The sequence below is a fragment of the Anabrus simplex genome, chromosome 1 (genome assembly GCF_040414725.1).
Source record: "Anabrus simplex isolate iqAnaSimp1 chromosome 1, ASM4041472v1, whole genome shotgun sequence".
In the NCBI taxonomy this organism is placed as follows: Eukaryota; Metazoa; Arthropoda; class Insecta; order Orthoptera; family Tettigoniidae; genus Anabrus; species Anabrus simplex.
Window position 1 is genome coordinate 483,671,630 of NC_090265.1, and position 23,145 is coordinate 483,694,774.

The following is a 23,145-nucleotide window of genomic DNA, read 5'->3' on the forward strand; positions in this document are numbered from 1 at the left end:
CACTAGGTAATGTTTCAGTCTCCTAAATGTTTTGGAGAATCAAATTGTTGACTGTCTTATCTCCAGCCTGCTTCCACATTTGGGTTGCTATTGAGTCTTCTCCCAATGCTTTGTTGGTTTTCAATGACAATGATTTTTCTTTGGTCGGTGGTTGAGAGTTTAGTTGCTTTATATTGTCTTGTTACATGAAGAATGTATCAGGTGATTCAAAGTTAAGAAGATTTTCAAAGTACTTCGCCAAAAGGTGGCAGTTGTTTGTATCATTATAAGCTATCTTCCCATCTGGTCCTCTGAAGTGGAGGCTGGGTGAATTGAAGTGACTGAGGTTCTGTTTAAAGCTTCTGCAGAAGTTTCTGCAGTTGTTCTTCTTGAAGTCTTCATCCAACTGTGTCAGCTGGTCCTTTGTGAACTGGCGTTTTACTTGTCTGATGGTTCTGACAGTTAACTTCTGTTGCTCTATGAACTTATCACTATTGTACTGTGTCTTCTGTGAGTTCCACTTTAGACAGGCTGTCTATCTCCACGTCATTGATTCTTCACAGGTATTTGTCCACCAGGCATGTTTCTTCTGTTTTAACAATGGAGCCATCTCAGTGGCAATTTGCACTAGGCTCTTGAAGAAATAGAGCTTCTGTTGTTTTCTTGCATTGTGCTTGTCTGTTTCTGTTCTCCACTTTTCTTGCTCGAAGCGCTGAGTTCCTTCCCAGACATTATGATGCCAGACTGTGCGGTTACATGCAGTAACTTCCCAGTTGTTAGTTTTGATTTGATACTTTTCTCATGTTGGTTTTTAGCACATCTTTGTAATGTTTTTGTGGTCTTCCAAGTTTTCTATAACTATCCTTTAGCTGGGAGTACATAATTTATTTTGGTAGATGGAATTCAGGCATGTGAACGATAAATGAAATGGTGTATGGCTTTTAGTGCCGGGAGGACAAGTTCGGCTCGCAAGATGCAGGTCTTTTAATTTGACGCCCATAGACGACCTACACGTCGTGATGAGAATGAAATGATGATGAAGACGCCACATACACCCAGCCCCCGTGTCAGCGAAATTAACCAATTATGGTTAAAATTCCCGACCCCACTGGGAATCGAACCTGGGACTCCTGTGGCCAAAGGCCAGCATGCTAACCATTTAGCCAAGGAGCCAGACGTGCGAACGATGTGGCCTGTCTAGCAGAGTTGGTGCTCGATAATCATGGCCTCAATGCTAGTGGAGTTAGCTTCTTCCAGAACACAGATGTTAGTGCATCGATCTTGCCGTTTCACCCTCAAGATCCTTCTCAGGCAACATTAATGGTATATTTTCCAGGCATCGTATGTGTCTTCTGTAGGTAGTCCACGTTTCGCATCCGTATGTAAGATATGGTATAACGGTAGCTTTGTACACATAAAGCTTGGTCTGAGTGCTGATATTATGATTATCAAAGACCCTTACATGAAGACGACCAAAAGCCATACTAGCACATTTGAGGCGGTGTTGAATCTCATCATCAATATTTGCATTTGCTGAGAGATGGCTGCCAAGGTCTGGGTAATGTTCTATGTACTTCAGAACTTTGCCTTGGACTGTGACTGTAGGACACACAGAGGTGGAGTTGGGTGCAGGCTGGTGAAGGATCTGTGTCTTCTGGATGTTAAGTCTTAGACCAATACTTGTATATGGTTCATGTGTTTAAGATTGCTTGTAAATCTTGTTCTGAATTTGCAAGAACAACATTGTCATCAGCATAGTAAAGTTCAATGACGGATGTAGTGGATTAATTTTTTTTTTTTTTTTACTAAACCTTCATCAGTTCTGTATTCAATTTCTATGCCTTCTAGTAGTTTCCCATCAACAAGATGAAGTATAGTCCCAAAAAATATTGAGAACAGAGTGGGAGCTATCACACAACCTTACTTCACACCTCCTGTGATTTCAAAATTTTCTGTAGGGTTATTGTTGACAAGAACCATGCCCTTCACATTATCATGCAGCAATCTAAGAATATTTATGTACTTCTGAGGACAGCCTATCCTTGCTAGGATCTTCCACAGGGCATCTCTTTTAACTGAATCAAAGGCTTTGGCAAGATGTATGAATGCCATGTACAGAGGGAGATGTTGTTCTTTGCATTTCTCCTGCATTTGTCTAGCACAGAAAATCATATCTGTTCTGCAGCTATTGGGTCGAAATCCACACTGAGTTTCAGGTAAGCAGTCTTCAGCGAGAGGCATCAGGCAGCTGGATAGAATTTGAGTGATAATTTTCCCAGCAATAGACAGAAGGGTTATTCCACGGTAGTTACCACAGTCAGTTCTGTCTCCTTTCATGAGTATTATAACTATCAGAGCATCTCTGAGATCTGGAGGTATTGTTTCAGTGTTCCATATCATGACTATGAGCATTAGTGTATGTTCAGCAAGAATTCGTCCATCTTCCTTCAAAAATTCAGCAGGAATGCCATCTGATACAGCAGCTTTATTGTTCTTGAGCTGAATAGCATTTTCAGCTTCTCGTAAAGAAGGAACTTCCCCAAAATGAGATTTTGTAGGTTTTTGTGGAATTTTCAAGACTTCTACTTTGTTTATCTCTGGATCCTTGTTCAGTAGTTCATGGAAATGTTCTTTCCATCATGCAATAATGGAATTGCTGTCTTTTAGAAGAGTAGAGCCATTCCTAGATTTAAGAGGGTTTAGTCCTTGAGCTGTTGGGCCATATACGTTTTTTATCATGCTGAAAAAAGCTCTAGTGTTGTTAGTTTCTGCTAGATGTTGCATTTCTTGTTTTCATCATCCAGCAACTGTTTTCCAGAACACAGGTTTTCCTCTGAACATCAGCTTTTGCTTCTTGATATTCTAGTTTCTTGGAGAGTGAACTAGGATTGATCTGCCAAGCTTGGTGTGCTACTCTCTTTTTGTTTATTGGAGTCTGAATTTCTTGGTCATTTTCATCAAACCAGTCTTGGTGTTTGACTCAACGGTGTCCTACTGATTCTTCACCAGCTGATAGTATTGCAGTCTTCAGTGTTACAGAGTGTTCTTCAGTGCTTTCAGGGTATTCATCTGGCAGTTTATGTCCTAGGAGTTGTTGAAATTTTGCTTTAGTGCTATAATCCTTGAGACAGTCTGTGTTCGTTTTAGGTCTCATACGTTTTCTCTGTTTCCTTCACTGCAAATGGATGTGAAGCATCATCATAGACCGTGTAAGTCAGTGGTCTGTCCAGCAGTCATCAGCACTTGTTAGAGTCTTCGTGATTAACATATCTCATTGGTCTTGGGCGCGTACAATTATGTAATCAATTAGATGCCAGTATTTTGACCATGGATGTTGCCATAATGTTTTAAATTTATTCTTCTGTCTGAAGAGGGTATTAGTGATAACTAGATTGTGCTCTGAGTACTTCATGAGCAGGAGGGTTCCATTAGAGTTGCAATTCCCTACTCCCTCTTTTCCAATTACTTTGGGCCACAGTGTTGAGTCTCTGCCAACTTGCGCATTGAAGTCGCCCAAGAGAATGATTTTGTCAGCTTGAAGTATTCTTGTTAGAGGTATGTCGAGTTGGCAATAGAATGCTTCCTTTTCATCTTCTTCACAAGTGAGGGTCAGGGCATATGAACTAATTACTGTAACTCTTAGACAGTTGGTGAGCTTGAGGTGTAAGCTCATGAGTCTTTCATTTATGCCAGAAGGAAGTTTATCAAGGTGAGGAACAAGTTTGTTTGCTATGGCAAAACCAACACCATGAATGCAAGGCTCATGAAAGTTTTTACCCTTCCAAAAGAAAGTGTATCCGCCTCCTTGTTCTTTAATTTGACCTTCATCGGGCCTTCTAGTTTCACTCAGTGTTGCAATATTGATGTTAAATCTTTTTAGTTGATGAGCCACGATAGCTGTTCTCCTTTCTGGCCGATTAGCTGTATCATTGTCCATTAGGGTACGGATGTCCGGCTCCATGGCTAAATAGTTATCGTGCTGGCCTTTGGTCTAGAGGGTCCCGGGTTCAATTCCCGGCCGGGCCAGGGATTTTAACCTTCATTGGTTAATTCCAATGGCTTGGGGACTGGGTGTGTGTGCCTTCTTCAGCATTCTCATTACAGGTAGGGCCCCATTCTCATAGACACGTAGGTCGCCTATACAGCGTCAACTCATAAGACCTGCACCCGGCCTCTTCGGAGGCCACATGCCATTATTAAGGGTACAGATGTTCCAGGTTGCAAAATTCTTTTTTTTTTTTCTTCTGACCACTTATGGTGTCCCCTCTGGGTGCGATTTTCCAGTTGGGTTGTGTTGAGGCTGACTATGTTTAGGGCACCTTTTATAGCCTCCTCCCCATTCAGGGTAAGCAGAGTGGTTCCTGGATAGGCCTGCTCAGTCACGAATGCAGCACATGAGTTGCTTTACAACCTTTCCTCAAGCAAAATGGCGATCACACATTTGTCGCCTACAAGACCGATTTGTCACCAGGAGTTCCCAAACTATATAATACTGCTCCCATTACAACTCCCAATCGCTGCAGGACTTGTAGTGTATGTGCTGAGTTCTTCAGAAGACACCTGTGTGTGACATCTTTTAGTGTGGGAATGCTGCTGCACATCAACGATCACACAGTTCTTGACAGGCTCAGAACCTGTCCCCAGTGGCATAAGAGTTATGACGACTGGAGGCTCTAAGACTGCTGCAGTCTTCGTCCACCTTCCCAACCACCAGGAAAGCTTTAGTTGTCCCTACGCCTGGTCCGCCGTTGAGGACTTTCTAAGCCATTGACCATACATGGTTCTTCCGCCTTTGGAGGTGGTTTTCCACCTCAAGTGCAAGAGAGTGACCCAGCCCCTGCCAGCTCACCTGCCTTCATAGGGAACCGTTGGCATAGTAGAGGGGGGACTCCTTATCCTGGGAGTCGCTCAGTCTTCAGAGCCTCGTCAGTCGAAAGCAGGGTGCACCACATGTAGGTAAGGTTGACATTTGAGTAGGAGAAACTACTACTACTATTACTACCCACACTAACATGACTTTTCATTTCAAAAATATTTCACTAGCGTTGGCCGAATTTGAATCCTGGCCACATTGGTGAAAAACCAATTACCCGGCTATCATGCCCCGCACTACCTCTAACCTAGGCACCAAGTGCGCCAGAGTGATTGTTCTTAGCTGCCTTCAATCCCCAACGAATTAACCTCTCCAGAAGCCAAAATTTGTTGGCTTCCAGGTGGAGAGTCAAACTCACGTACTCCAGAAGAATGAAACATACTAAACATACTTTTATCACTGCAGCTTGTTAGCCCACATCAGTGCCGAGATGTATTAAAAAAAATATATAAACTATCATACGGCAATAAAAATTACATTTTATTGTCAGTGGTGCAGCAGTTAAGACATTCCAAAGAAACGGAAGTTGGATCCCCATAAGGTCGGTGGCATTTAATGGTGTTTTAAATTGAGCAACTCCCTGTTATTAGCTTCCAACAAGTGAAATTATTATTATTATTATTATTATTATTATTATTATTATTATTATTATTATTATTATTATTATTATTCCTCCCCTCTTTACCATGTGACCATGCCACGGTGGGGTGGGGAGGCTTGCATGTCCCAATGAAGCAGGTAGCCGAGCCATAGGTGCAACCATATCAGATGGGTATCTGTCGAGACCAGACTAACGAATGGTTCATCAAAAGGGCAGCAGCCTTTTGGAAGTTGCAAGGGCTGCACTCTAGATGATGACTGATGTGGTCTTGTAAAATTACTTAACAAGCCTTAGCTATGTTGATACTACTACGTGGCTGAAAGCAACGGCAATCTACATCTGTAACTAACTCCCGAGGACACGCAGCTCTCTCTGTACGAATTATGTACTGATGATGGCTTCCTCCCGGGTAAAATATTCCAGAGCTAAAATAGTTTCCCATTCGGATCTCCGGGTGGGGACTACATGAGAAGAGGCAATCATCAGGAAGATGAATACTGATATTCTGCGAGTTGGAATCTGGAATGTTAGAAGTTTGAATCATTGTGGTAGGTTAGAGAATATGAAAAGGGAGGTGGATAGACTAAAGTTAGATGTAGTTGGTATAAGTGAATACGCTGGCAGGAAGAGCAGGATTTTTGGTCAAGCGACTACCGAATTATCAACACAAAATCAAACGGGGGAAATGCAGGAGATGGTTTAATAATGAATAAGAAAATAGGGCAGCGGGTAAGCTACTACGACCAGCACAGTGAAACAATTATTGTTGTCAAGATAGACACCAAGCCAATGCCCACCACAACAGTGCAGGCCTATATGCCTACTAGTTCAGCGGATGATGAAGAAAACAAAAGAATATACAATACAATATGTAAAAGGTGATGAGAATGTAATTGTGATGGAAGATTGGAATGCAATGGTAGGCCAAGGAAGAGAAGGTAACATAGTAGGAGAATACAGATTGGGGAATGAAAGAGGAAGCCAGCTGGTTAATTCTTCATCGATCATAATTTAGTCTTTGCTAACACTTGGTTCAAACACCTCAAACGACAGCTATATACATGGACGAGACCTGGAGACACTGGAAGGTATCAAATAGATTTCATTATGATTAGGCAGAGATTCAGAAACCAGGTGTTGGATTGCAAGACTTTCCCAGGAACAGACGTGGACTCTGACCACAACCTGTTGGTCAAGAAATGCCATCTGGAGTTGAAGAAATTGAAGAAAGGAAGCAATGCAAGGAGATGGGATCTAGACAAGTTGAAAGAAAAGAGTGTGAGGGATTGTTTCAAGGAACATGTAACACAAAGACCAAATAAAACGGCTGAAGGAAACACAGTAGAGGAAGAATGGACAGTCATGAAGAATGAGATCAGTAAGGCTGCTGAAGAAAAGTTAGGAAGAAAGGAAAGATAAACTGAGAAACAATTGATAACTGAAAAGATACTAGACCTGACTGCATGATCAATAAAAATAACTGTGACAGGATGTGACAAGATTGTTTCACAGTTACTGTTAAAAACTCTAGACGTAATCCTACCAACTCAACCCACATCATTAATACCTCACTGATATCCAGCATATTCCCTTCCCCTTGGAAATGTGCAATAGTTCGCCCACTCCCAAAGACCAGCAATCCCGTGGAACCCAAAGACTATCAATCCATTTGCATTTTACCATTTCTGTCCAAAATTTTGGAGAAAATAGTTCACAGGCAAATAACAATATACTTATTGACAAATACCAGTCTGGTTTTAGAGGCAATCATTGCTCAGCTCTGCACTACTTAAAGTTATAAACAACATAGGAGTAGTTATGGATAAGAGAGAAGTTACTGTTCTAACTCTTCTAGACCTTAGTAAAGCCTTCAACTGCATGGCAAAATTATGTGCTCTTAATTTCTCACAATGCACACTATCCTGGATGTATTCCTGTCTCTCTGATCGCTAGCAGTGTGTATCAACAGGTGAAAATTTCTCTTCATGGCAATCTATAAAGACTGGAATACAACAGGGTTCAGTGCTAGCGCCACTCCTATTTTCAATCTTCATTTCAGGACTAACACAAGTAATTAAACATTGTCAATATCATGGATACACAGGCAACTTACAAATATATACACATGCACATCCTCATGATTTACTGATTGTAATAAATAATATGAATGACGACCTAGAAAGAATATCTAAGTGGACCGATGCCCATGCACAAAAAATCAATGCCCGAAAATTGCAGTGTATTTGTTTAGCTACCCAAAAAAAAAAAACATGCATGCCTCACAGACGTTCATATCCACTCAGCAACATTAAGAGGCACTCAGTTACAGTTCAAAGCCAAAACTTAGGGATGATAATGGACAAAAACCTTAGTTGGAACGATTATGTAATAGATAAATGTCAGCGATCATTTTATTACTTACATTCCCTTAAGAAACTCAGAGATTTACTCCCCCAAAATGTAAGAAAACTGCTTATCCAAAGTATGGTGATGCCAATATTCGACTACTGTGACGTAGTATACAGTAACCGAACGCCTCACTTTCCATCAAGCTCCAAAAGGCACATAACGCATGTGTTCGATTTATTTCAGATATACCAGGGTTTAACCACATTTCCCCCACATTTGAAAGACTTTCATGGCTCCGCTTAAGAGAGCAACGAAATTTACACACTGTTTCCCTGTTACATCGTATACTGAATCTTAACACTTCTGAATACCTTGCCACACAATTCCATTACTTAGCATCACCTTCTAGTATTCCTACCAGATCATCATCCACTTCAATACTAAGCGTTCCCATTCACCGCTCAACTGGCTACAGCAGATCATTTGTAGTCGCTGCCAGCCAAATTTGGAATGCCCTACCTGCTGAAATTAGGAGCGTGTCAAACCACCTCCGCATTAAAAAACTCTATCAAACTTGGTTAATAAATAATAATTATTAATAACATACGTAGGATTAGATCATAGCTAAGTTATTAGGTTAATTAAAACATTTAATTGATACCTTAAGATATTAAATTGTAGATAATTTATTTAGTTTATATTTAACCCTTCATGTAGATGTATGTATGGTCGGATAGAATAGCAGACTTCTTAGCCTGAGTCCTGCCATATAAAACAAGTCAATAAATAAATAAATAAATAAATAAGCTGACGAACGACAAAAGTACAAGAACGCAAAAAAAAAAGGAGGGCAAAAAAAAAAATACAGGCAAATAAAGAATGAAGTAGATAGAAAGTGCAGGACAGCTAAGGAACAATGACTGAAAGAAAAGTGCAAGGATGTTGAAGGTTGTATGGTCCTAGGAAAGGTAGATACTGCATACAGGAAAATCAAGGAATCCTTTGGAGAAAGGAAAACTAGGTGTATGAATATTAAAAGCTCAGGTGGAAAACCACTCCTAGGGAAAGAAGACAAGTCAGAAAGTTGGCAGGAACATATCCAACAGTTGTGTCAAGGTAAAGAAGTAGATGATAGGGTTCTGGAACAAGAAGAGGCTGTTGTAGCTGATGAAATGGGAGAGCCAATTTTGAGGTCAGAGTTTGACAGAGCTTTGAGAGACTTAAGTAGGAAGAAGGCACCAGGAATTGATGACATACCCTCAGAATTACTGACTGCCTTAGGAGAAACCAGCGTGGAGAGGTTATTCCGCTTAGTGTGTAAGATGTATGATACAGGAGAAGTGCCATCCGATTTCTGGCAGAATGTTCTTATATCTATTCCCAAGAAAGCTGGTGCTGACAAGTGTGAAAACTACCGCAACATTAGTTTAGTCTCATGCCTACAAAATTTTAACACACATTATTTACAAAAGAATGGAAGGACAATTTGAAACTGAGTTGGGAGAAGATCAATTTGGCTTCGGAAGAAATGTGGGAACACGTGAAGCAATCCTGACTTTACGTCTGATCTTAGTGGACCGAATTAAGAAAGACAAGCCCACATACATGGCTTTTGTAGATGTAGAAAAGGCATTCAGTAATGTTGATTGGACCAAGCTTTTTGAGATTCTGAAGGTGATAGGAATCAGATACTGAGAAAGGAGAATTATCTACAATCTATACAAAAATCAGTCTGCAGTGATAAGAATCAAGGGTTTTGAAAAAGAGGCAAGAATCCAGAATGGAGTGAGGCAAGGCTTTATCTTTTTTCCTCTCTCCTTTTCATTGTTTACATAGAACAGGCGATAAAGGAAATCAAAGAGGAATTTGGAAAGGGAATCAAAGTCCAAGGAGAGTAAATCAAAACCCTGAGATTTGCCGATGATATTGTTAGTTTATCTGACTCTGCAAATGATCTGGAGAAATTGCTGAATGGTATGGACAGAGTCATGGAGAAGGAAATCAAGATAAGTCCAAAACAAAAGTAATGGAGTGCAGTCAAATAGTCAGGTGATGCAGGAAATACTAGATTAGGAATGAAGTCTTAAAGGAAGTAGATGAATATTGTTACTTGGGTAGTAAAATAACTAAAGATGGTGTAAGTAAGGACATAAAATGAAGACTAGCACAAGCAAGGAAGGCCTTTCTTAAGAAAAGAAATTTGTTCACCTCGAACATTGATATAGGAATTAGAAAGTTGTTTTTGAAGACTTTCGTATGCAGCGTGGCATTGTATGGAAGTGAAACATGCACGATAACTAGCTCAGAAAGAAAGAGAATAGAAGCTTTTGAAATGTGGTGTTACAGAAGAATACTGAAGGTGAGATGGGTAGATAGAATCACGAATGAAGAGATACTGAATCGAATTGATGAGAGGAAATCGATTTAGTTAAATTTGACCAGAAGAAGAGATAAAATGATTCGGCACATCTTACGACACCCAGGTCTTGTACAGTTGATTTTTGAGGGAAGTGTAGGTGGTAAGAACGGTTGGGGTAGACCAAGATACAAATATGACAAGCAGATTAAAGCAGATGTAGGATGTAGTGGTTATGTAGAAATGAAAAGTTTGGCACAGGATAGGGTGGCATGCAGAGCTGTATTAAACCAGTCTATGGACTGATGACTGAAACATTATTGTTATTATTGTTGTTGTTGTTGTCATTGTCGTTGTTGTTGTTGTTGTTGTTGTTGTTGTCGTCGTCATCAGTGCTTTTTTTCTAAAGAATTTTTAAGGGTACTCCCAGTTGTACTAGACAAAACACTGATGATAATAATATCAATGTTCAAGGTGAACAAATTTCTTTTCTTAAGAAACGCCTTACAATTTTTGGCAAATAGTTATCACTTTTTAGCCTGACATGTTTATCGAAAAATTGATAATGCTATTTTATTTGTGATCAACATGTCAAAATGGTAACTGTACTCAGTATTTCTAATCATTTTACTTCTTTACTCATTTTGCTTAATGCCAAGTTGCCAACCAAGAGGAACTAATTCGATAGGTCGATTTAAATAGAAGATTTCTCGAAATCTCCTCCAGTTGTTGTGAACAGCGTATTGGCACAAGCTGATCGAAGGTCTTTCAAGTCGGAAGTTGTATTTGCTGAACTAGATAGAAATTTACCAATATTTTTTCTTAAACAATTTTTTATTATTATTATACATACATACATACATACATTATCATTATAGACTGTTATGCCTTTCAGCGTTCAGTCTACAAGCCTCTGAATTTACTAAACGTCGCCACAATCCTTGATTTTCAACTAGTGTTGTGGCCTCATTTAGTTCTATACCTCTTATCTTTAAATCGTTAGAAACCGAGTCTAACCATCGTCGTCTTGGTCTACCTCTACTTCTTTTACCCTCCATAGCAGAGTCCATTATTCTCCTAGGTAACCTATCCTCCTCCATTCGCTCACATGACCCCACCACCAAAGCCGGTTTATGCGTACAGCTTCATCCATCGAGTTCATTCCTAAATTAGCCTTTATCTCCTCATTCCAAGTACCCTCCTGCCATTGTTCCCACCTGTTTGTACCAGCAATCATTCTCGCTATTTTCATGTCTGTTACTTCTAATTTATGAATAAGATATCCTGAGTCCACCCAGCTTTCGCTCCCGTAAAGCAAAGATGGTCTGAAAACAGACCAATATAAAGATAGTTTCGTCTGGGAGTTGACTTCCTTCTTACAGAATACTGTTGATCGCAACTGCGAGCTCACTGCATTAGCTTTATGACACCTTGATTCAATCTCACTTACTATATTACCATCCTGGGAGAACACACAACCTAAATACTTGGAATTATCGACCTGTTCTAGCTTTGTATCATCAATCTGACATTCGATTCTGTTGAATTTCTTACCTACTGACATCAATTTAGTCTTCGAGAGGCTAATTTTCATACCACACTCATTGCACCTATTTTCAAGTTCCAAGATATTACACTGCAGGCTTTCGGCACAATCTGCCATTAGGACCAAGTCGTCAGCATATGCCAGACTGCTTACTACATTTCCACCTAACTGAATCCCTCCCTGCCATTTTATACCTTTCAGCAGATGATCCATGTAAACTACGAACAGCAAAGGTGAAAGATTACAGCCTTGTCTAACCCCTGTAAGTACCCTGAACCAAGAACTCATTCTACCATCGATTCTCACTGAAGCCCAATTGTCAACATAAATACCTTTGATTGATTTTAATAATCTACCTTTAATTCCATAGTCCCCCAGTATGGCGAACATCTTTTCCCTCGGTACCCTGTCATATGTTTTCTCTAGATCTACGAAATATAAACACAACTGCCTATTCATCTCATAGCATTTTTCAATTACCTGGCGCATACTGAAAATCTGATCCTGACAGCCTCTCTGTGGTCTGAAACCACACTGATTTTCATCCAACTTCCTCTCAATGACTGATCTCACCCTCCCTTCCAAGATGCCGGTGAATACTTTGCCCGGTATACTAATCAATGAGATACCTTGATAGTTGTTGCAATCCTTCCTGTTCCCTTGCTTATAGGTAGGTGCAATTACTGCTTTTGTCCAATCTGAAGGTACCTTACCAACACTCCATGCTAATTTTACTACTCTATGAAGCCATTTCAACCCTGCCTTCCCACTATACTTCACCATTTCAGGTCTAATTTCATCTATTCCTGCTGCCTTATGATAATGGAGTTTATTTACCATCTTTTCCACTTCCTCAAGCATAATTTCACCAACATCATTTTCCTCCTCCCCATGAGCTTGGCTGTTCGCAACACCACCAGGATGATTTCCTTTAACATTGAGAAGATGTTCAAAATATTCCCTCCACCTCTCCAGTAAAAAATTTGTGTCCTCATCCCGAGGTGGTGCAGCTCTTTTCAGGCACACCCCATTGGAGGTAAGCTGCATGTACCATTTCAACCACACACCAGCCCTCCTGCCAATCTTAAATTTCTGGCAGTACCGGGAATCGAACCCGGGCCCCCGAGGATGACAGCTAATAACACTAACCGTTACGCTACGGAGGCGAACACCTCTCCAGTGATTCTCTGGGGTCTATTATGAGTTCACCTGAATTACTCAAAACACTGTTCATTTCCTTTTTCCCTCCCTTCCTAAGATTCTTTATTACTGTCCAGAAAGGTTTCCCTGCTGCTTGACCTAGCCTTTCCAGGTTGTTATCAAAATCTTCCCATGACTTCTTTTTGGATTCAACAACTATTTGTTTCGCTCTGTTTCTTTCATCTACGTACAAATCCCTGTCTGCCTCTGCCCTTGTTTGGAGCCATTTCTGATAAGCCTTCTTTTTATGTTTACAAGCTGCTCTCACTTCATCATTCCACCATGATGTTCGCCTTTTCCCATCTTTACACACAGTTGTTCCTAGGCATTCCCTTGCTGTTTCTACTACAGCATCCCTGTATGCCACCCATTCACTTTCTATATTATTATTATTCAAAATTTATTTCTGAAGAGAATATATAAGAATTACTAAAAACAAAAGATATTAACTTTAAAATTGTTGTGCATAAAATGATTTTGGGTCTTGCTTGCCATGATGACTGCTACCCAGCCAGGTGGCATGCAGATATTGGAATGTCATGGGGCCAACATGACAAAATCCTCAGCCATACTACTGGACTTTTATGACCAGGTCCATTCCTTCTCACATCAGATATCTGCTCAGTTGGTCTCACAAGCCAGAGTAAACCTTGTTCTGGCCATTAGTCCAGAATTAAAATACCTGGACTGGTCAGGAATTGAACTCAAGGCCTCCTGGTAAGAGGCAGGTATACTGGGTATGCTACTCCTACATCACAGTGCTGGCAGTATTATCCTCAATGGACCACACACCGCTACATGTACCCTCCTCCATCATGTACCATCCATCCCTGCCAATCGCCATCTATCTATATCTATCGCTGACTGTTGCAGGTCTACTTGGAGGCCATCACTCCACCTCTTTCTTGGCTTACCCAGGGGTCTCCTTCCTGTGGGAATGAAATCCAGGAGCTTCCGTGGCCATCTGTGGTCTTCCATCCTAGCCACATGTCCAGTTCATCCACTGCAGTTGCTTGCTTCTGATGGTAACAGCTATGTTAGCATCTTGGTACAGTTCCTCTAGCTCACAATTGTGTCTGATCCTCCATTCACCAGTGTTTGCATCCAACACCAGACCGAAGATCTTTCGCACACCTTTTCTCTCAAACCGAGGGAGTTCATGGAAGTCCTGTTTTCAGACACTCCATGTCTCACAGGCATATAGTACAACGGGCTGGGTCAGGGTTTTGTACAGCTGAATCTTGAACTGTTTCAAGAGACTTTTGGAGGAGCTCAGTTGTTAAGCTATAGAAAAATCAGCTGCCTCGATTCTGGGGTTGATTTCCATTTCGCATGATAAGTCCTCAGTGAAAAGAGCTCCCCAGGTATTTGAATTCATGGACTCTCCTGTAGGACCGATCTCCCATGCGCATTGACTATAGCTGTCAAGCAACTTGACCTTGTCCTTGAGTCACAACAAGGTAGTCCATCTTAGCTTAATTTATGAGGAGCCCAAACCTGCTGCCAGCTATCTCCACTGCATTGGTCATTTGTATCAGTTTTTCCTCAGAGCTGGTGAGTAAATATATATTGTCTGTGTAGGCTAAGTGTATTAGATTTTTCAAGCTTCTCTCAGAAAGTCTTGTATATAATTTTCTCAAGGGCAAAATTGAACAGGATAGGAGATAACCAATCTCCTTTCCTGAGACCCATCACAATTTCAAAACCCTCTGTTTATCTGTCTCCCATCTTCACCTTACCGCATGTTTCACTCAGACAGATCTTTACCAGGTTGATGTGTTTATAGCCAACCCAAACTCTCATAGGCAGTGGAACAGATTCTCAGTGTATGCAATCATAAACCTTCTTGAAATATGCAAATAGCACATGCATTTCTTTACCGTATTTTCTCCATTCTTCAGTGAGCTGTCAGAGAATGAAGACTGCCAGAAACCTCCTTGGTATTCACTTACCGCTGATTCTGCCAAGGCTTGAATTCTATCTATAAGGCAGTTGGACAGAATCTTGTAGCAGACATTAAGCAGGGCAATTCCTCAATAGTTATCACATTTCAATTTGTCACCCTTCTTATGGTCTGGACAGATCAGAGCTATTTTCCATTCTGCTGGTAGTTCATTGGTCCAGATTGTTTGTATCAGAGCGTGTCTTCTTTCTTGAAGATTCTCTCCCCCCTCCTGGATCATCTCTGGCCATATTCCATCTTCACCTGGCCTCTTATTCCTCTTAACCTGTTTGATTTGGGTCCTGATATTGGTATGGGGGGTAATCTGAATCAGCTGTGGTTGGGAAGTGGAACTCAAACAATATGTCAGGTAAATCACAATTGAGGAACTGATTGAAGTATTCCTTCCCTCAGCGATGTCACTATCGTCTTTGACAAACTTCTGTCTTACCTGACATTCTTTGCTATGAATGGTGCGAAAATATTGCTCATAGGGTTGGTTGGTGCATGCATTTCAGTGGGCTTGGCAGACTGATATGTAATAGCAACTTCTCGCTCGGTGAGGAAAGCAACGGGAAACTACCTCACTCCTCATTTCCCTCGTACGCCTCTTCAGTGATGCCTAGGCCATCTATGACAGCTGATGGCAGAGCTGTTGAGGATCCAACCAGCCTTCGGGCTGAGGACTAAACATACATACATTTCCCCTGAAATCTGCTTCTGCCTCAACAATGTTGTCACTAAGAAACTTCCTTTTTGCTCTTCTCTGTGTTGCTTGGGTAGTTCTTCAAACTTCCCCAAATTGTGCTGTAGCTTGCACCAGATCGTTCTTCCTTTCTCCGTTCCAAGGCATCTGCGTATTCCTTTCCAAATCAGGTCTTCTTGCCTACTATGTCTTGATTGTGTCCTTCGCTCATGTCCAGTCCCCCCAGTGCTTCAAAGCGGTTGTTAAGTTGCAGCTGATATTCAGTCTTTATTGCTTCATCTTTACACCTTTCAACATGGTATCTCATAACCTTCTTCAAGTTGGTACTGTTCCATCCTTTACACTGTGCTTCTACTTCCTGTGACCAGAAAGTGATCACTTCTACACTCTGCTCCCTGTGGCATCTTAACCTCAGACATCCAGCTCTTGGCTCTTATATCTATGGTGATGTGGTCAATCTGATTTATTGTCCTCCCATCTGGTGATATCCATGTCCCCTTATGTATGTCTATATGCTGGAGATGAACAGATCTGCTGAAGTGGCAAAGCTAATGAATCTCACACTATTATACTGTAGTTGCTTACAAAGTTCACGTAGACTGTGTTTACCTATCATGTCTTGGAATATCTGCTCCTTCCCTACTGTAGTGTTGATATCACTGATGAGAATCATGCAATTTCCATTTCAGATGGCATCTAATGCCATTTCTAGCTGAACATAGAACTTGTCTTTTCTTTCAGTCAGCCTGTCTTCTATGGGAACATGGCAGTTCACGAAAGTCACCTTGTTGTGCTTCATGTTCACCATTAAGACAGAGATTCTTGCGTTGACAGACACAAATTCATTAGCTGCCAAGGTCTTGCTCAAGTAAAAACCAGTACCTAATGTTCGTACTTGTTCACAGGTTCCATAAAAGATAGTAGAGTTTTCAACATCAATGCTACCCGAATCCTCCCACCTGAATTCTTACAGTGCAACTAGATCTATTTTTGTACTTCTAGATTTCTCCTGCCTTGTATAGACTCCTAACAGTCCACATTCCAAACTGTAGACTGAATCATATACCATACCATTCATTCCTTTGCCATTATCATTGTCTAAATTTAGTTTTATCATTGATTTTCTGAAAGAATGTTTAGTTTTTTACGAAGAAAGGGTGCTGGCCCCTCATCCATCCTGTGGTATTACTCTCACAGCTTACAAAGTTGCTGGGTTTTCTAATTCAATACCATACTGGAGTACTTATGGTCAGTAGACATAACACACAGAAGTACAAAAATGTGTTCGAGTTCGAAGGTTGATGCGATTGTTGTTGTGTTGTGCATTGTATCTCCTTGAAGATCTTGTAGGTGTACATTCAATGCTGAACAGTCAAAATGAACAAGATGGCAGCAATTAAGGATCCAAATTTCACCCAAGTTTTATGGGAAGAATTTCAGTCATTAGAATATAGAAACTGCAAACAACATTATCAGATATGCAAAAAGCATGAATGTATCATAATGACAACCAATGATTACACACACAACCACAGCAGCACAGAACACAGTGTGTATATTCTCCCAAGGAAACCACAGAACAAAACAAAATTCACCACCTTATATTCCTTATATACTTTTAATGTAATAAAATCCAAATGAACAAAATTATGTATGTGGGGTAAATAGAGGAAGTCTTCATTGCCTGCTAATAGTTCAAAGTGCCACATTCATTTTGAATTTTTTCAGAGAACATAGGCAAGAATCCAGTCAGACCAAAAGTAAAAAGAGGTTAATGATCAAAGAAAATAGGCTGCTTGTGTCATTATCACCATCAAAGAGAGGCCATGAGAATGAAAGTGAACTTAAACTTGAGACAATAGTTCTTTGTTTGGTATTCACTGCAGAGTGAGTCCTATATTAAAGACTTAGTTTAAATCATGAGGTGATGGCAAAACCATAACATTATTTACTGGTTTATAAGACTGAATTATGTAGGCTAACCTTGTTAAAGGATTGATTAAAGGACACAACTATATTAAAATTTTGGAACAAAGTTTAAAAATCTAGGAACACTGACATCTCACCAACTATTTGAGCACCGGGCGAGTTGGCCGTGCGGTTAGAGTCGCGCCACTGTGCACTTGCATCTGGGAGATAGTGGGTTCGAATCCCACTGTCAGCAGCCCTGAAGATGGTTTTCCATGATTTCCCATTTTCACACCAGGCAAATGCTGGGGCTGTACCTTAATTAAGTCCATGGCCGCTTCCTTCCCATTCCTAGGCCTTTCCTATCCCATCATTGCCATAAGACCTATCTGTGTCCGTGCGACGTAAAGCAAAATATATATATATTTGAGGTCTTGTAGGTAATTAGTAACTTGAAAGACAGAAAGAAAATCAGCCTCACAGATTTACAGCAAGTGTGATTGTAGAATAAAATACACTAGGAGAAGTGTGTCTTTTGAAGTAAGAGTACAGGTACCCATTACTCTTCTAAATTTCAATATGTTAAAGGTTAGCCGTGACTGAAATTTAAAAACTAGAAACTATACATCTTATCAAGACATTTTTACTACTACTGTATTTGCTATCAATTTTATATGTTACCCTCAACATTTCAAGCTAGTTGCTCTTATATTTTCTGAGTTATTGAATATTGTATAAAATTAATTGCTGTTATTAAAATATTATTTTCTTGTGCAACAATTTTTTATCAAAATATTCAAGCTTTTCAGGCTTTTACAATTATGAAATTGTCAGAGTTTCACTCCAGTGTGGCAGTGGGCTTGTCAGTTCAGTTTCCATACCAGTACCTTTAAGATGCTGGAGGCTAGTGTGCCGTTGAGGCACAACTACAAGCCTCCTTTGTAGAACAATGCAGAGGTGGAGCACTAGAGGAGATATGTTCTTCCACTTGTGTAACTGCTTACCTTTGGCTTTAATATCAAAAACTCAGATTCCAGAAGGAAACCATACCATAATTCAATTTCATCAATTGCAAATTTTAAAATATTCAAGCTCTTCAGGCTTTTTTAATCATGAAATTATCATTGTTTTGCCCCAGTGTAGCAGTGGGATCATTAGCTATTATATTCCATTGGTATTTTACCAATATATTTTCACTATTCATGTCACTTATAACTTTCATTTGGTTTGTAGATGCAGCCATTATAAGTGCAATTTTAGCTTTAAAATGTTGAATTCTCTTTTTTTATTCCTTCACACGAGATAGCAACTTTTTATGCCAACGTAAACATAACCTTATATGCAACTGAGCCCTAGAGCCATAGTAACTTCTATTCTGTTTGCTGTAACAAATTTCTACATCATAGTACTAAAACTGTGATTAGAGAAACTTTTTGAAAGAAGAGAAGCATAAATAAATGTAGTTTTGAGAAAGACACATAAACATTTTCTTGCCATGTGCTTCATTTTAAAAAACCTGCCAGGATCCATACGAGAGTCTCTTTGCTGCATTTTTCCCTTAGTGGTGACAAACATCAACATTACATGGGCAAACAAACAAACAAACAAACAAACAAATAAATAAATAAATATTAAAAGATTGGCAAACCCCCGCAATAGAGAAGTTGGCGTGATCTAGTTATTCATTCGTGGTTTTTAAAAGAACATGCTCCCAGACATTTAAAAATGGTGCAAAATGACAAAATTTTGTTTCTTGTTGAGCAAAGTGTAAGGTCTATTTAAAAGCACAAGACCAAAAAGAAAAGAAAAGAATTTTTGGTCGAATTGCAGTTAAATGTCAGCCTGCTACTTATAACTGTATATTTACAAATTAAAACAACAACAAATAAGTTTAAAATGTACACATGTGTAATCGTAGTATTGCTTTGCATTTTATCCTTCTTGTTAATGGACTTTGCACAAGACATTTTCACCTTTCATCCATCAGTGGCAAACATTTACCTTTCCCTAATACATTTCCCAAGCTCCTGCTGTCCATTTTCTCACAGTGAATTTTATTTACTGTTATGAACAGGATTGATAGTGAAGCAGCTTTATCATTCTATGATACTACCTCCAGAACTGGCATCCTCTCACTGGGCAAACCTGTTCCAGAGCATAGCTTGAAATTTCCTATACCACCTGTTTTGATAACAGTTCTCGGAAATCATAACACAACCTCTCAGGACATTGTAAATTAAACAGAGAGAAAAGTAATACCGGTACAGTTGTTTTGAAGAGTGATCACCTGTAGTTTAAAGGGTTACTGCATCATTTGGATTTGTATTCAATATTTGTTTAAACTGTTAATGGTAGCCTACCTTCAATAAACTCTCTCTCCCTCTCTATCATAACCATTATTTCATTCTTACTGTTCTTCAGGAGGAAGAGGTGGGTGAGGGCCAGGTCGAAGGAGAGGAGAAGGAAGAGGAGCAGATTGCTGTCCAGGAACTTACAGAAGAAGAGAAAGAGGCAGAGGAGGAAATGATAGGAGAAGGAGCCGAGATGCCTCCTCCCCCGCCGAAGAAGCCACCTCCCTTCCCTCCCATACCCCAGTCTGACTACAAGAAGCCCCCACAAGCACCAACAGAGAAACTGGGACAAGGAACAAACAAGAAGGTACAACAAGTATAATAATCGTCATCATCAACATCAACATCTGTGGATCCTTTCATTAGATCAGGTAGGACTTAAGTGAATGATATGCTTCCATTTGTTTCTGTCCTTGTAAACTACTTCTCGCATTATATATGCTAATGTTTCTCCCTTTTCTCCAGGCACCATCCTCTCTAAGTACTGCTTGAAAATATATCTCTCTTGCATTCCCTTTATATGCCCAAACCATTTCAGATTTGTAGTTCTCAGTTTTTCTTCTGTCATAGTTTTCATCTGGATGTCTCTTCTTTTGTAATCAGCCTTGATTCTGCATAGCTATCTTAGACCGAGCTGGATAGCTGCAGTCGCTTAAGTGCGGCCAGTATCCAATATTCGGGAGATAGTGGGTTCGAACCCCACTGTCGGCAGCCTTGAAGATGGTCCATGGTTTCTCATTTTCACACCAGGCAAATGCTGGGGCTGTACCTTAATTAAGCCCATAGATGCTTCCTTCCCATTCCTAGCCCTTTCCTGTCCCATCGTCGTCATAAGACCTATCTGTGTCGGTGCGACGTAAATCAACTTGCAAAAAAAAAAAAAAAAAAAGCTGATCTTAGAACCTTAATTTCATATGCTTATAATTCATTCATGGCATAACTCGGTGGTATATTCAAAAGTACTGTTTAAGGACGTCAGTACAGTACAACCTGACTGTTGTAAAAGGGTAGTGTGTCTGTTACCTGCTTCTATATATGGCACATTTTTGTACTGCATAGAGTAGAACATTGTTTATCTGGACTAACTGAGATGGCATTCTAGATAAAGGTAATCGAACATGCACTTCTTTAATGCAGAAAAACATGTACAACATGGCACTATTTTTTAAGCCATATTTACAGTATTAAAGAAACCACAATTAAAAATCACAGTATGGTACTGTAAATTTAAAGACTATGAAAAGGGAACAAACATTGAAAAATGTTTTTAAAAACAGATTTTTTTTACAAGATAAGAGTTGTGTGTGTGTGGTGTGTGTGTGTGTGTGTGTGTGTGTGTGTGTGTGTGTGTGTGTGTGTGTGTGTGTGTGTGTGCATGCGCGCGTGTGCGTGCGTGAGTGTGTGTGTGCACGTGTGTGTACGCGCGTAAGCCCATAGTGGTATTTTTCTTTTTTTTTCGCGCCGCACGCGGACAGAGCTAAATCATGCATTCTATTCAGCAGAAGTTGAGTTGAGCAACTTTCATCTTGGTCCTCATTCTTCTCCATCATCATCCAAAATTTAATTCTCTTCGTTCTCACTCTCTTCTTGCACCACAAAAACAATTTCATCAAAATGCAAAATTTGGAAACCTGGGTCATAGTCACTTTCCAACTAAGTTCATGCATCTTCTCTATTACAGCAGAAAATCAAGAAATTTGTAGGAATAACACATCAGCTAGCATATAACAGCAATTCTTAAGTTTTCTTGAAAAAGATATCACAATTCACCTTCATCATCTTCTGCCAATAGTAAACTACATAAGACATCTTTGTTGTACATTCGCTGAAGCTTATCTATCACCTCTTGACTGACTAGATAAAGAAAGGAACATTGTTGTAGCAAGATATCAGTTTACCAAATGTTAACTGGGAAGGTAATATGAATGAGTAAGATAGGTCAATAGAAAGTGATAGAACAGACTAGAGGAAAAATATTCTAGATGTCTTGCTGATAAAACCAGATGAGCTCTGAAGAGAAACTAAAGTGATAGATGGTATAAGTGATCAAGAATCTGGTTTTTCTTGTAGTTTAAAATAAAGGCAACAGAAGGAAAGGGTTGTAAAAGTAGGACTAGTAGAAATACTATATGGTTGATAAGCAAGGTATGGGGGAGTTTTTAAAAAGAAATTAAAATGTAAAGTTTAAAGCAATTGCTGAGGAGTGTGAAAACAGGTATGTACCTTTCAAGCAGTAAGTCTTCTTGAAAAAGATATCACACCTCATTTTCATCACCTGCCAACAATAAGTATAATAACCAGTAAGTTTGACATGCATTGCATGTAAGCTTTGGGAAGGCATTCTTTCTGATTATATTAGGCATGTTTGTGAAATTAATAACTGGTTCGATAGAAGGCAATTTGTTTTTAGGAAAGGTTATTCCACTGAAGCTCAACTTGTAGGATTCCAGCAAGATATAGTAGATATCTTGGATTCAGGAGGTCAGATGGACCGTATTGCGATTGACCTGTCTAAAGCATTTGACAGGGTGGATCATGGGAGACTACTGGCAAAAATGAGTGCAATTGGACTAGACAAAAGAGTGACTGAATGGGTTGCTATATTTCTAGAAAATAGATCTCAGAGAGTTAGAGTAGGCAAACCTTTATCTGACCCTGTAATAATTAAGAGGGAAATTCCTCAGGGAAGTATTATTGGACCTTTTTCTTACATATATAAATGATATGAGTAGAGAAGTGGAATCAGAGGTAAGGCTTTTTGCAGTTGATGTTATTCTGTACAGAGTAATAAATAATTTACAAGATTGTGAGCAACTGCAACGTGACCGATAAAATGTTGTGAGATGGACAGCAGGCAATGGTATGCTGATAAATGGGGTTAAAAGTCAGGTTGTGAGTTTCACAAATAGGAAAAGTCCTCTTAATTTTAATTACTGCGTTGATGGGGTGAAAGTTCCTTTTGGGGATCATTGTAAGTACCTAGGTGTTAATATAATGAAAGATCTTCGTTGGGGTAATCACATAAATGGGATTGTAAATAAAGGATACATATCTCTCCACATGGTTATGTGGGTGTTTAGGGGTTGTAGTAAGGATGTAAAGGAGAAGGCATATAAGTCTCTGGTAAGACCCCAACTAGAGTATGGTTCCAGTGTATGGGATCCTCACCAGGATTACCTGATTCAAAAACTGGACAAAATCCAAAGAAAAGCAGCTCGATTTGTTCTGGGTGATTTCCGACAAAAGAGTAGCATTGTAAAAATGTTGCAAAGATTGGGCTGGGAAGAATTGGGAGAAAGAAGACAAGCTGCTTGACTAAGTGGTATGTACCAAT

General features: G+C 39.8%; 1 protein-coding gene across 1 annotated transcript in view; it reads left to right on the forward strand.

The window, feature by feature from the left end:
- Positions 1-23,145, forward strand: part of Rsph4a (Radial spoke head protein 4a) — a 169,780-nt gene that overhangs the window by 67,648 nt on the left and 78,987 nt on the right. Inside the window, exons 5-6 of the mRNA XM_068227579.1 lie at positions 15,064-15,216; positions 19,882-20,118. Of these exons, the coding sequence (XP_068083680.1) occupies positions 15,064-15,216; positions 19,882-20,118 (390 nt within the window). The remainder of the gene's footprint in view (positions 1-15,063; positions 15,217-19,881; positions 20,119-23,145) is intronic.